The sequence below is a fragment of the Eupeodes corollae genome, chromosome 1 (assembly GCF_945859685.1).
Source record: "Eupeodes corollae chromosome 1, idEupCoro1.1, whole genome shotgun sequence".
Classification (NCBI taxonomy): Eukaryota; Metazoa; Arthropoda; class Insecta; order Diptera; family Syrphidae; genus Eupeodes; species Eupeodes corollae.
In genome coordinates this window covers 60124596-60137931 of record NC_079147.1, presented here as the reverse complement: position 1 = coordinate 60137931, position 13336 = coordinate 60124596, and the positions used below count along the sequence as shown (strand labels likewise).

The window sequence follows — 13336 nt, the reverse complement described above, 5'->3', positions numbered from 1 at the left end:
TTCCGTTTTACACTTTTGTATTTTTTCTAAGTAGTTATGCCTTTTTCTTGTGAACATTTTTGTTGTTCTTTGTAATATTATGAAAAAATGTTATCAATTTGCAAAACAAATCCAATTGACTGTTTGTTGTGATTGGTACGCTGTGGTATATCGTTCAATTTAGGCTGTTAAGACGTATATACCAGAAATTCTCGTATAGCTTTAGACTTATTGTTGATAGCCCAGAAATTGTGGTCAGCTTTTTTTAATACGCAAAACACTAATAAAAATGTATCCGGATGCCCTATCTATACCTTTTGTATCTGCGAGGATTAAGATAATAATTACATATATATTCATGTCCTTAACTAGAAAACTTTTCGGTGGATTTTGGAAAGTTTTGTAGAGATAGAATTAAGTTTCCTCGATTTGTGAACTTATATAAAGAATGAATTAAGATTTTTATTTTAAATTTAGAAGCTTTCCAATGCAGTCAGTATTTGCAGATTACTAAACGAACTTTTAATAGTTTCACTAAATGGAACCAACTTCAGATGTATCTGCCATTTTTTTGACACCTTTAATTTGACAACTCGGAACTCAAATTCCCATTTATTTCTTCACCTCGTTGTTTGACTAATTTTTATCTCAACAAACATTCTGCAAAAATGACCGAAAACACAGAAATAAATGGCACCGATGATGTCCAGGACAAAAAACAAAAGAAAGCAACACGCCACGATGGCGGAGCAGCTGATCTGGAACGAGTAACAGACTATGCCGAAGAAAAAGAAATCTCTGCCGCAGACATCTCCAGCGTAAGATATGATTGTTTCCCTTAATACAAACTACAACCCGGCCATAACCTTTAACCAAGGCCCTATTCCCTTATCCAATAATTAACTTTAAAGTATGAAGCACCTGTTTCTTATTTGGGTTTCTTCTTATCCTTAGGCTGTTGAACAATTCGGTGATAAACGCATCAAAGAAGATGAGGAAAAATTAGCTAAAGAACGAGAATTGCAGAAGGTTCAAGTCAAAAAAGAAGATATCGAACTTATTGTGAGTACCTATATCAAAAAATACCAAATGTGCATTAAAATCCAAATATAAATACGATAATATATTGTTTTTAGATGAATGAAATGCTCATATCGAAACAACAAGCAGAAAAGGTTTTAAGAGAACAGCGAGGTGATGTTGTTGCCGCGTTAGAAATCCTAATAGCCAACTAAAAACAACCAAAAACAAAAATAAACATACCTATTAAGATTTTTTTTAAGAAATCTTGTTAAAATATTTTAAATTTTACAAGGGAAAAAAAATATAAAAAAGTATACATACAAAACTAAATTTTGGTTTTCATCTACATATTTAAAAAAAGGAAACATACGTCCTTGAACGTCGTTAATGTTACACGAAGTGAATTGTGAATGTCTTCTACTTCTACACATTTCAAGAATTATATGGCCTTAATACCCATATACATATTTCCTTTGTTTTTTAATACCTTTAAGGGAGGTGAGCAATAAAATAATGATAAAAACAATGGATATCAAAGGAACAGCAGTCAATCAAGGACCACTTCTTCAGACGTTATAACGGCGCTGACCAACCGAATTTCGCTGTCAGACAGGATGATCCATACAACATAGACGACGAAAGCCAACAATCCCGACTTAGGCGAAGCAAAGATTGCCATATCTAAGCTGAAGTCTAATAAAGCCGCTGCAGGTTAGGAGCTTGCACCAACTTATCAGTATTGTTTGCGCGATCCCGAAAAAAAGGAAACCCTCAAAACTGCACCAACTATAGAGGAATCAGTCTACTTAATACCGCCTATAAAATCTTCTCTGCCGTAATATGTGAACGTCTAAGGCCCATCGTCAACAACTTGATAGGTCCTTATCAGTTTGGTTTTAGACCAGAAAAGTCCACAGTTGACCAAATATTCACATTACGGCAGATCCTGGAAAAAACCCAAGAATACCAAATCGACACCCACCATCTTTTCATCGATTTCAAGGCCGCATATGACAGCATCTACAGAAACGAGCTGTATAGAGCCATGTCTAATTTTGGTATCCCTGCCAATCTCGTCCGTTTGTGCAGAATGACCATGGAGAATTCACTCTGCTCCATGAAAGTTGGAAACATCTTAACAGAACCTTTCGATGTCAAAAAAGGTTTTAGACAAGCTGCCATGCGATTTTTTTAACATCGTACTTGAAGGAATAGTGCAGAGCTCACACGTCAACACTAGAGGCACTATCATTCAAAAGTCTATCCAATTACTTTCATATTCTGCTGATGACATTGACATAATCGGAAGGACACAGTATGATACCAATGGGGATTTTGTGAGTATTGAGGCAGAGGCGGCAAAAATGGGTTTAACGGTTAATGAGGGCAAAAAAAAAGAAAGGACCTACAACACCGACGTCTTGGTCAAAACACCACCATCGACACAACTTTGAGGTAGTCAAGGACTTCGTCTACCTAGGCTCCGCTGTAAACACAGAAAACAACACCAGCGCTGAGATCAAATGAAAAATAACTCTTGCTAACCGCTGTTTCTTTAGGCTAAGAAAGCAACTGAGACGCAAAGCCTTCTCTCAAAGAACCAAAGTATCGCTATATAAGGCCCTTATTGTCTCCGTCCTGCTATACGGTGCAGAAGAATGGACTATGACAAAAGCTGATGAAAAGTCTTTCGAGAGAAAAGTTCTTCGTGTGATCTACGGTCCCGTATGCATCGAATGGGAGAGGAGGAGATGGAACGACGAGCTGTATAGGCTGTACAGCGACGTAGACTTAACCAGAAGGGTAAAAGTCCACCAAATAAGATGGATGGGTCACGTAGAGCGCATGGAAACCAATGCTACGGCCCGGAAAATCTTCGAATCCACACCCAGAGGACAGCGCAGTAGAGGAAGACCGCGGATCAGGTGCAGCGCACAATAGAAAGTGATCTCACCCAACTTGGTGCGCGAAACTGGAGACATTTAGCTAGGGACCGAGCTAGATGGAGAAGTTTGTTGGGTGAGGCCCTAGTTCACACAGGACTGTAGTGCCATTTGTAAGTAATCAACAGTCGTTTTGTCTTTGCTTGATTTTCTTCACCAGTCTGGAATGTTCAGTTCAGTTTTCTTTATTGAGACTCCAAATTCACAAATTAGTTCTGATTACAATATTTTTTAATTATCCTGCCGACTTCATTAATATGTCTGGCTTATACAAAACGTTTAATAAAAGAATAGTTCCAATAATATAATCGTGTGTTTGCTCCCGACACACGTTCACTTACAGTCTAGAATGTTAACAATAAAGTCCAACAAGCGAAGAAAAGCCTGTGGAATTTGTTGATGCGTATTTATTTATTTTCTTCTTTAAAGTTATGGTGCTAATGTGATGAAATGGGGTGTGGTGAATTTTAATTAAAAGCAGGTTGCAAACAGTTTTCCTAAGAAAGAATTTGAAGTGATCATTGTTTTTATACTGTAAACCGATAAGCTTTTTATGACTGCACAAACAGCTATTTATGTGCGTTACCAAAAATCCATCGCCATGTTTTGAATTCCATTTTTAACATTATTTAATATTGTATCTACCTAAAAACTATATAGTCCAGTCATTTAAGCTTAAATAAGGTAAAAATCTTAGATTTCGAGATTGCATTGCAAGCCCGCTTTCCTGCATCCGCATCGCGAACCACAACCACTCTTGCTGCTGCAGAAAATTGTATTTAGCAAATCTTCTGGAAGAGTTGGTAAAATTGTCATGATAGGCTCCTGAAAATCGTTTCGCATTGCCTAACCCCATACCTGAGGTTGCAACTCATGTCCTAACCAAGTTTGAACAGGTTTATTAAGTTTTGTAGGCTTGACGTAATGCATATAACGAAAATGATGGAGAATTTTCATAGATTTCGGAGCATTATAGACAGCCAATAAGGTTTGAGTTCCACTCTCTAATCTCTGGGCCGAACAATTTTCTTCCCCAGCTGCAGCTAGTTCATCCAAATTTGTTAGTTTCTCAAAAACTTTTAAAAATGATTGTTTCCCCTTTTTAAAAAGCACAGAAGTTGTGTGACAGCCACTTTATGCGTGCAGAAATAAAATATGTGTTTTGGAATGACGATAATTATCAAAAATTTTAGTCGAGTATATCTCCGTTTTTACAGAAAGTTGCTTGTTTGTAAGCCAAGTAAATCAATATCTTGTCCTATTATAACTTCTTTTGTTTAGACTTTGATTCTTCAATTGCATTAAGCAACAATAAGAACATCCGCATCATCTCTGGCTTGTTTAGTAGAAATATTTGCAGCTTGTAATTTTCCAATTAACATATTCAGCCCTATCATGAATTCCATCGTAATCGGAAATTTTTACGAATCCCGAAAAACTGTATCATGAAATCCGTTCGTAATGCAAAATTGTATGAGATTTTCCACTACGAAAGGATTTCATGATACAGTTTTTCGGGATTCGTAAAAATTTCCGATTACGATGGAATTCATGATAGGCCTCATTAATGAACTTGTCTTTGTTATTTCGATTTGATAAGAATTTTTCTTGAGTAACTGGTACAACCATTGTTTCATCGAAACAGACTTCATACGTTTTTGAAAATGCAGCAGTTCTACTCTGATGCTCCATAGCTTTTACGTGCTTATTGTAGTCTGAATATCCGTCAAATACAACAACTGTAATTCCTTTGTAAATATCAATATCAATTGGGCTCATGTTGTCATACATTATTATTGAATAGATATAGATTTAATATATGAAGAAAATGATAAAATATTATATTATAGTTAATAAAAATTGACAAATATTTATAATCATTGATTTATCGATAGTTTATCAACTATATATGGCGCGTTTTCGACCGTAGGCACCGGTTGGCCTGAAGTGATGCTGTGACCGCTCTGGATATACTGTCCAGGTACCGAAATCGGTGTACGAAGAACTAAGGACAAAATTACCTAAAAATTACGAACAAATATAAGTGAAGCTATTATACGAAAATAAAACTACGCAACGAATAAATTAAATAAATAAAAACAATACACACAAAAAAAAAGTGCTATAATCATGTTGGACGAAACTGAAGTTTACATTATTGTAGCCAAGCAAAAAACCTTGGCTGAAGATATCGAAACATTGAACAAAAATGTTGGTAAGGACAGTGCGTCAAGGAAAACCCTCAGATACAAAGTAGAAAGACTCCAACGTCTAAGTGCACTATGTTCTGAGTTTGACTCAAACCATCAAAAAATAGTGTCTACAGTAAAAAAGGACACTCCTTACATGCAAAGGGATACATATAACCGAGTGAAATCGGTGTACGAAGAACTAAGGAAAAAATTAGATGCAATTATCCCTGAACTGGAAAAAAGGAATGAAAGTGGAGGAAAACCCAAAGACAGTGCAGATGTTCTTCAGATGCAAAAGTTGAAAAAAACTAAGGCTTAAAGTCACCGCCATAGTTGAGAACTTGGAAGAATTTGAGCAAACTTTCGATGACTACTCCAAGGAAATATATGAGTACCAACAAAAAATGTTACTTGAACAACTTCGAAACATCACCAATCTGCATTAAGACTTTATTGAAATGCATAGGAGGAAGATCTGAAGGTACCGTATGTGGCTCCGTTTTAAAAATAAGCGAACTTAACTGCTCAGAGAGGTTGAATGATGGCAACACTGAGGATTTTAATCTGCTTGTCATCATTTGTCTTCCAATAATTGTTGTAGTCTGGTCATGTATCAAGCAATTTGATGGCAGCTTCATTATCCCACCTCTTAAGATAGTAGGTACTTTTTCTCGATTTAGATAATTTTTTTTTAGATTTGTTATTTAAAATATATATACCAATGTCAGAAGCCTTGGTAAGGCTTCACTGTTTCTTCTTCTCTAAGGACCAATGTAAAATCGACAATTCGTAAATGAAAACTCCTCCACAAAATTCTTTGATAGTCTTGGTGGTCTTCGTGTAGTTCGATTTGGCGGTACATCTTTTCTATGTCAGAAGTAAACACGTACTTATGTTTCCTCCATCTCATCAGAATTGTTGTATTGTCGTCTTGTAGTTTTGGGCCAACTAACATTAGTTGGTTTAGGCTCACTCCTGTTGTCGATTTTGCCGACCCATCAAATACAACTCTTAGTTTTGTTGTTGTACTTGTAGGTTTAATGACGGCATGATGAGGCATGTAGAAAATATTCTCTCGGTTCGGATTGTTATAGTCAACTTCTATCATGTGCCCCAGCTCTAGAAACTCATTTATTACTTGTGTATATTCAAGTTTAAGATTCTGGTTCTTGTTCAATTGAGTTTCTTATTGACGAAATCTCGCTATTGCTCGATTTTTGGATTCGCCTAGTTGCATAGTTTGCATTGTTTCTTGGTTGAATGGGATTTTGACAACGTATCTCCCATTTGGTTTTCGATAATGTGTTTCCTTGTAAAATTGTTCACATTGTTTGTCTTCATTTTTCTTCTTCTAGCTCCCAAAATTTTTCAAGTTCATCGACTGAAATCTGTGTTACTAGTCCAGTGATACTATAATTGTTAGTTTCTTCATTTGAAGTTCGCCCAGATATTAACCAACCTAGCTGTGATTTCTGTGCTATCAGTGAATTTGAATCATTTCGTTTTATTCCGTCAAGAATTATGTCACCATATGCATCAGCACCAATTATCATGTCAATCGGTCCACGAACATTAAAGGTAGGATCAGCGAGTTTTAACTGATCTAAATTTCCAATTTTAAGGCAACTTGTAGTCTTGGTAAGTTTGGGAAGAACAAGAGCTTCTAATCCGAGACTATATTCTGAGGTAAAGTGAGGCCTTATTTTGACATTGACCTTGTTTTTTGCGGTTCCTGCATTCGTTGCACCTAAGCCACTTACTTCAACAGAAACATTTTGTCTTTTTAGTTTAAGTGTTTGTGCTATGGATTCAGTTATCAATGACGCCTGTGATCCAGGGTCAATCAGTGCACATATTGTTATACTGCGGCCAAGTCCGTCTTCATTGTTTATTTGTAAAATGGCTGTTGCAATTATTACATTTTGGGCCTGCTCACTGTGGTTAACTTGTCTGGTTGTTTTTATCACGTCTTTTTGAGCTGAGTCTGTTTGTTTGTTTTGGGGGAATCGCTCAACCCAATCCATATGTAGGAATGAATGATGCTTTTTGTTGCAATGATGGCAATTTCTTTTGCTAAACCATTGTAATTGCTTGTCATGTCGTAAGCAGTTCAAGCAGAGCTTAGCTTGTTTGGAAAGCTGCCATCTTTCTTTTGGTGTCGCACTTAAGAATTTTTGACATGTGTATATTACATGTTCGCCTTTGCAACATTGGAGGTTTTTGGTATCGATGTGAAAGTTGCGAAGTGTATGTTTCGGTTCATCAAAAGATTTGTTTTGCTTCTTTGTGGGAGCAAGGACATCAAGGGCTTGGTAACGCCTTTCAAGAAAATCCAAAAGTGTCTTCAAAATTGGCATTTTGTTTGGTTCTGCTAGCCCTTGTTCGAACAGGTTTCTGCTTTCGGTATCAATGTCGTCATGTGTACTATAATTGGGTCCCATGATGTGGTATCGAAACCCATGTTTTTGAGTGCTCCCACTTCTTCTTTGATGGCATCATAAATGATTTTGATCGATGTTGCTGATGGAATGTTACTGAGCTGTCCAGCCTAAAACATCTTTTCAAGATGAATAGATACAATTTCTTTCGTTATTGTAACGGTTTTTTATGATTTCCCACGCACTATTTAAGTTTTCACTTGAATATGTAAGATGTTTGATTGAATGGAGCGACTCTCTCTCTAGATGTGTCTTTAGATATTCCATTTTTTCTGATGTGTTGAGGCTACTTCTATTGTGTATGATTGTGGAGAAAAGATCATAAAATGGTTGCTATACTAAGAAATTTCCTTTGAAGGTCGGAATCTTCAGCCTCGGAAGCATTGATTCGGGTTTCGCTTCTTTTGGCTTGTTATAATTGTTGCCATTGATTAAATTGGATGCCATTTGGTAAAGGAACCTATTAATGGCTTGTTTTACACCCTTATACTCGTTGTTTGCCACATACGGTACCTTCAGATCTTCCTCCGATGCATTTGCAATAAAGTCTTCATGCAGATCGGTGATGTTTCGAAGTTGTTCAAGTAACATTTTTTGTTGGTACTCATATATTTCCTTGGAGTAGTCATCGAAAGTTTGCTCAAATTCTTCCAAGTTCTCAACTATGGCGGTGACTTTAAGCCTTAATTTTTTTCAACTTTTGCATCTGAAGAACATCTGCACTGTCTTTGGGTTTTCCTCCACTTTCATTCCTTTTTTCCAGTTCAGGGATAATTGCATCTAATTTTTTCCTTAGTTCTTCGTACACCAATTTCACTCGGTTATATGTATCCCTTTGCATGTAAGGAGTGTCCTTCTTTACTGTAGACACTATTTTTTGATGGTTTGAGTCAAACTCAGAACATAGTGCACTTAGACGTTGGAGTCTTTCTTTTTTGTATCTGAGGGTTTTCCTTGGAGCACTGTCCTTACCAACAATTCTGTTCAATGCTTCGATAATATCGAAAACGGTTCACCGTATACAAAATTTGTTTGAGCAAAATTTGTAGAGAATTTTGTATTCTACAATATTGATAATAAATACAAATAGAAAAAAACCCATAGGAAATGAGATTATTCCAAAAAAAAGCGCAAAATCGATTTTTGTGACCTTTGACCTTGAATTTTAATAGTTGCTTACATACACCCTACCATATGTAGGTTTTGAATCAATTTTTAGGGTGTCGATATACAAGTATTTACAGACTTACAGCTGGGTATCTCGAATTCCGAGGTGAACTTACAATAATGACTGGACTAATACAAATAAAAGCCTTAAGTTATTCGCTAGCTACACAAAACTTCTTTCTACATATTTTGTCTTCACTTTTCCCACGTTATGTTTTAAATTTGATTGTGTATTTTCGTTGAACCCGCTCTTTTTTGGATAGCTGAATTTTCCAATACAGATGAATAAATTGGATGATTTTTACTGGTCTAACTTTTCTGATTATAATCGTCAAAAGACGGAGATTCAGCGAAAATAATAGTTACGTCATTTTATAACGAAAATTAAAATATTACTTTTTCAAGAAAAGCCCTAATTTAATCTGAGTTCCTGTAAACACCAAACAAACAAGGTCGATTAGAAGAGCATTTTCAACAGAAACAAATTGGTAATCTATGTAATATTACTTGTAATTAATACATGTATACATATCCAGGAGCTGATATTAAGTTGTTTGGTGGCTTCCATTTTAGGATTGTGTTTGAAGCAATCAACAAAAGCAGCTTAAGTCTAAGCATCAGTTTTGTTAAGCTTTTTCTCTATTAAAACAATATAACTATACGTATATATTATGAGCAAAGTCTATGATCAAAATTGGATCTTTATATTGTAATAAAAGACGTTAAATTTAAAAATGATCTCCTTGATGTTCTCAATAAACTCAAAGTACAAAATGTCGGTGAACTTTTCGTTAAATTCAACTCCATTAATAATAATAACATTCGTTTTTTGCAATTATGCTTAACTACATTAAGGACAAATTATGAAAAAATAAAAACAATGCCACAATTTATATAAATGAAAATTTATTAATATCAAAAATGTTAATTGTAATGTTTAAGTCTTTGAATTGCTTGTTTTTGCTTTTAATGATTTAATACCGTCATTGAAACATTTGTTACCAAAAATAAATTGACACTCATCATTTACGATTTGGCGTATAAACACTTATAGTTGATTTTAAGGCCAAATTTGTGGTTAAATAAAATTTAATATAATTTGTACACAAAAATAAGAAGAAAAACAGTCTTGCTTCAGTGAAAATATACAAATTTGTTCTTTTTTTCTCAACTCAACCCAGAACTAGAATATAATTGTTTGTATTTATAGTGTGAAATTTAAACAGTTAAAAAATATTTCGAAATAAAACATGCAGTTGTAAACTAGGTTAATATCTTGTCTTGTTTAAAAAGTAATAATAATAAAAATAAAAAAAAACGTTTATGAGTAATATCAGTTTCAAGTGCCAGCCTCTACTTAAAGTACTTCGCGGTGCATGTGTGGTGTGGCATGTGTTTAATTATTATCAAAGTGAATTTTCACTGACGAAAATCTCGATGGGACTGGAAACAATTCCCTTATCTGTGGCTGCGTTCTTATTTTTTCGTTTCAGTTCAAGTAATTGCTTGCGTTGTGTGTCACGTTTCTGGGCCATAAGCAAGGCATTCGGGGATATTTTGTTTGGAGTAATGTTGTTATTGTTGTTGTTATTGTTGGCATTCTTAAGAGTTGATTTTTTTAAGAGCCTTGACCCAGTTGGCACAAAAGGGGAAGCGGGATCTTTGGTAGGTTGCCAATTATTGGCTTTGATAAGGTCAAGTTCTTTGAACAAAGAATCAATGTGCTCAATCTGAAGATTTACCATGTCCCAGAAACCCAATAAGTCAGCAATGGTTGTTGGGAATTTTTCATCGGGTGTGGGATTCAAGTTACTATGACATAAACCTTCGAATTGCTTAAACTTCTGTGTTACCAAAAGCTTTGTTTTACCCGAGACCGCACGTAGGATGCCAAACACTTCATCCGAGATCTCATTGTTTGTACTCGCAATTGTTAAGGCGCACATGTCACGCTCTGCTTGGTCGGCCATAGTAAGCAAACGTGATTTTTCACTCTGTAAAAGCTTGAGGAAGTAGTGTCCATCTTTGTGGTAAGCCGAAGTAGGTGTCGACGACTGCTGTAGGCAGCCGTTCTCATAACTTGATGCTTGTGATCCGTTTGGTGCGGGAATAAGTTCATGGTGATTATTTTTTTGCACAGCAATGGCACAGTCGATAGCATCGACACCGTCATCACTCTCAGGCATTCTGTTTGAATTTGTATTTATTGTCGTTGTTGTCGCTGCCGTCGTCGTCAGATTGCTGATTTTTTCTGAATTTTTTGGCTCATTAAGGTCATGCGCCATTTGTGTTGGCGGCGACAACACCACTTCGTTTTTCGTCATTTGGTTTATTATTTTGTTTGTTGTTGGTTTATCTGCAAAAACAAAAGTAAATACTTATTTAAAAATTATTGTATACAATTTGAATTCAAGATGATTTTGCTTTTGATTGATGTTGGTTGTTGAGTGATTATTAGCATGCAATTTGTAATTCTAATTCTATAAAAATTACAAAAATAATGAATTGTTCTAATTTTAGTTGGAAGTACATATATACGAGTACAGTACTATCTAAATGTATTGTATATCTGTCAATTACTCAAGATTACACTTTGAAACAATTATGGTTATCTTATCTGAGGTGTTATATGTTTTAAAATATCAATTACATCAACCGATCATGTCCGTCCTCACTTTAATTGCAAATAAATGACGTTGAAAAGGTTTTAAATAAAAACCACACGAATACAATCGCTTTTTATTATATAAATTATTGGTTTATTTTGATTGGAATCAATTGTATGATGCATCAAATTAAAAAGTTAAAAAAATCAATGTATGTTTTGGTTGAGCGCATTTGTTTTATACTTATTTTTGATGCAAATGTATGAATAAGTCACATTATGATGAAAACGATCGTCTATTGACCATTAAACAATAGAAAATATAATTTTAATTTTATTTTACGGATCAGTAAGTACTTTTATAGCATAAGTTAAATGCAAAAAATCCATTTTTGGATATTATAACGTGTTTATTCGAATATAAAATTTTCTTTGCTAAAAATTGTTAAGCCCATAATAAGGCACAAAAATTCGAGGTAAGGAATTTTTGAAAATGAGATAATTTTATAAACAATACAAAAAATCGGTTACTTTTCTAAAGTGTTTGGAAATGATAAAGGAAGCAATTAATGGGATGTTAAAACGTTTTTTTTATTACAGAATTTCGGAAACATTTAGCGGTTTAAAATCATAGGGCTGGAATTCAATAGTTGTTGAACTATTTTTTTCCAGTTGAAAGTCTGACATTTACGAAAATGGATCGATTTACTATCGCACAAAACATACAAATTGTTAAAACCTACTACAAATTGGCGAGGGGGGAGAGGTGTTTCCATTAAGGCACCTCTCATTATCCAGGCGGCAGCGGAAGAATTCTCGAGATAAAATCAACGGTGGCGTCTACAGTTCCAGTAAGGTTGAACTACTTAGTGAACACCTTATAGGGCTTCTTCGACATATTCGGAGCCCAGGCCTGTAAGGAGCGGTTTATCCGGCTCCCCTTCCTTGGAGTTATACTAAGGATCTGGCCCTCCAGGTTGGGGGTTGTGCCGTCGGGGTGACTTCCTGGCCACGTAAAAATACCTTAAGTTTCGAAGCACCAACAAGCCTCGGATACGGACGGATTCACTGTTGACAACCCACGCAAACGAAATAAGGACAACGAACTTCGGATATGTACGTGGAATGTTAGGTCCCTTAACAGACCACGTGCAGCCGAACAATTAGCGGAAGCCCTAAACTGCTGCAAGGCAGATATTACAGCCATCCAAGAAGTGCGATGGGATGGACGGGGCAAACGCAAACTAAAAGACTACGATATCTACTACGGCGACTGCTACCGAGAACAAAGACAGCGTCTATTTGGGTGTGGATTTGTTGTTGGAACTAGGCTCAGGCAAAAAGTCTTGAGTTTCAACAGTGTGATCGAGCGCATCACGACAATCCGCATCAAGGCTAAATTCGCCAACATAAGTCTAATATGCGCTCATGCCCCAACAGAGGAGAAAGATGAAGACACCAAAGACATATTCTTCGAGCTCTTGGACAAGACATATGAGCAGTGCCCTGGCTATGACATTAAAATTGTCTTAGGAGATTTTAATGCCAAGCTAGGAAGAGAAGACATCTTTGGTGGGATAATCGGGAGATATAGCCTGCACGACACCACCTCCGACAACGTATTCAGGCTGGTCGATTTCGCTGCGGGGCGAGACGTTCTGGTAGCTAGTACGCAGTTCACGCATATCAATATCCACAAGGGGACATGGAAATCTCCTGATCAATCAACCGTCAACCAGATTGACCACATTGCGATCGACGCACGAAACTTCTCCAGTATCCAGGATATCCGAACATTCCGAGAGGCCAACATTGACTCGGACCACTACCTCGTTGTAGCCAAGGTACGGCTACGGATATCCCGATCCAAGCCAAAACAAGGAAGTACTGTGAGAAGATTCGACGTTAGACGGCTACAATCGCAAGAGACTGCCATGTCCTTTTCCGATCGAGTCTCTAATAACCTCTTAAGGAGTCCTATGCTTCCTG

The 13336-nt window shown here is 36.1% G+C and overlaps 3 protein-coding genes across 4 annotated transcripts in view; 1 reads left to right on the top strand and 2 right to left on the bottom strand.

The window, feature by feature from the left end:
- The first annotated feature begins 561 nt into the window (after positions 1-561).
- Positions 562-1332, top strand: LOC129939636 (huntingtin-interacting protein K). The gene is made up of 3 exons (XM_056047724.1): positions 562-797; positions 934-1041; positions 1116-1332. The coding sequence occupies exons 1-3, from the start codon at positions 648-650 to the stop codon at positions 1212-1214; spliced, it is 357 nt and encodes a 118-aa protein (XP_055903699.1). The 5' UTR covers positions 562-647; the 3' UTR covers positions 1215-1332.
- Positions 1333-6474: 5142 nt separating this feature from the next.
- Positions 6475-7578, bottom strand: LOC129939563 (uncharacterized). Its single transcript, XM_056047617.1, has one exon. It carries the CDS (start codon positions 7576-7578, stop codon positions 6475-6477), a length of 1104 nt encoding a protein of 367 aa, XP_055903592.1.
- A 2052-nt stretch (positions 7579-9630) lies between these two features.
- The window catches only part of LOC129939628 (disks large-associated protein 1-like), a 29476-nt gene continuing 25770 nt past the window's right edge, over positions 9631-13336 (bottom strand). For both annotated transcript variants that reach the window (XM_056047715.1, XM_056047716.1), the window contains exon 2: positions 9631-11098. In XM_056047715.1, the coding sequence (XP_055903690.1) occupies positions 10149-11098 (950 nt within the window). In that variant the 3' untranslated portion in view covers positions 9631-10148. The remainder of the gene's footprint in view (positions 11099-13336) is intronic.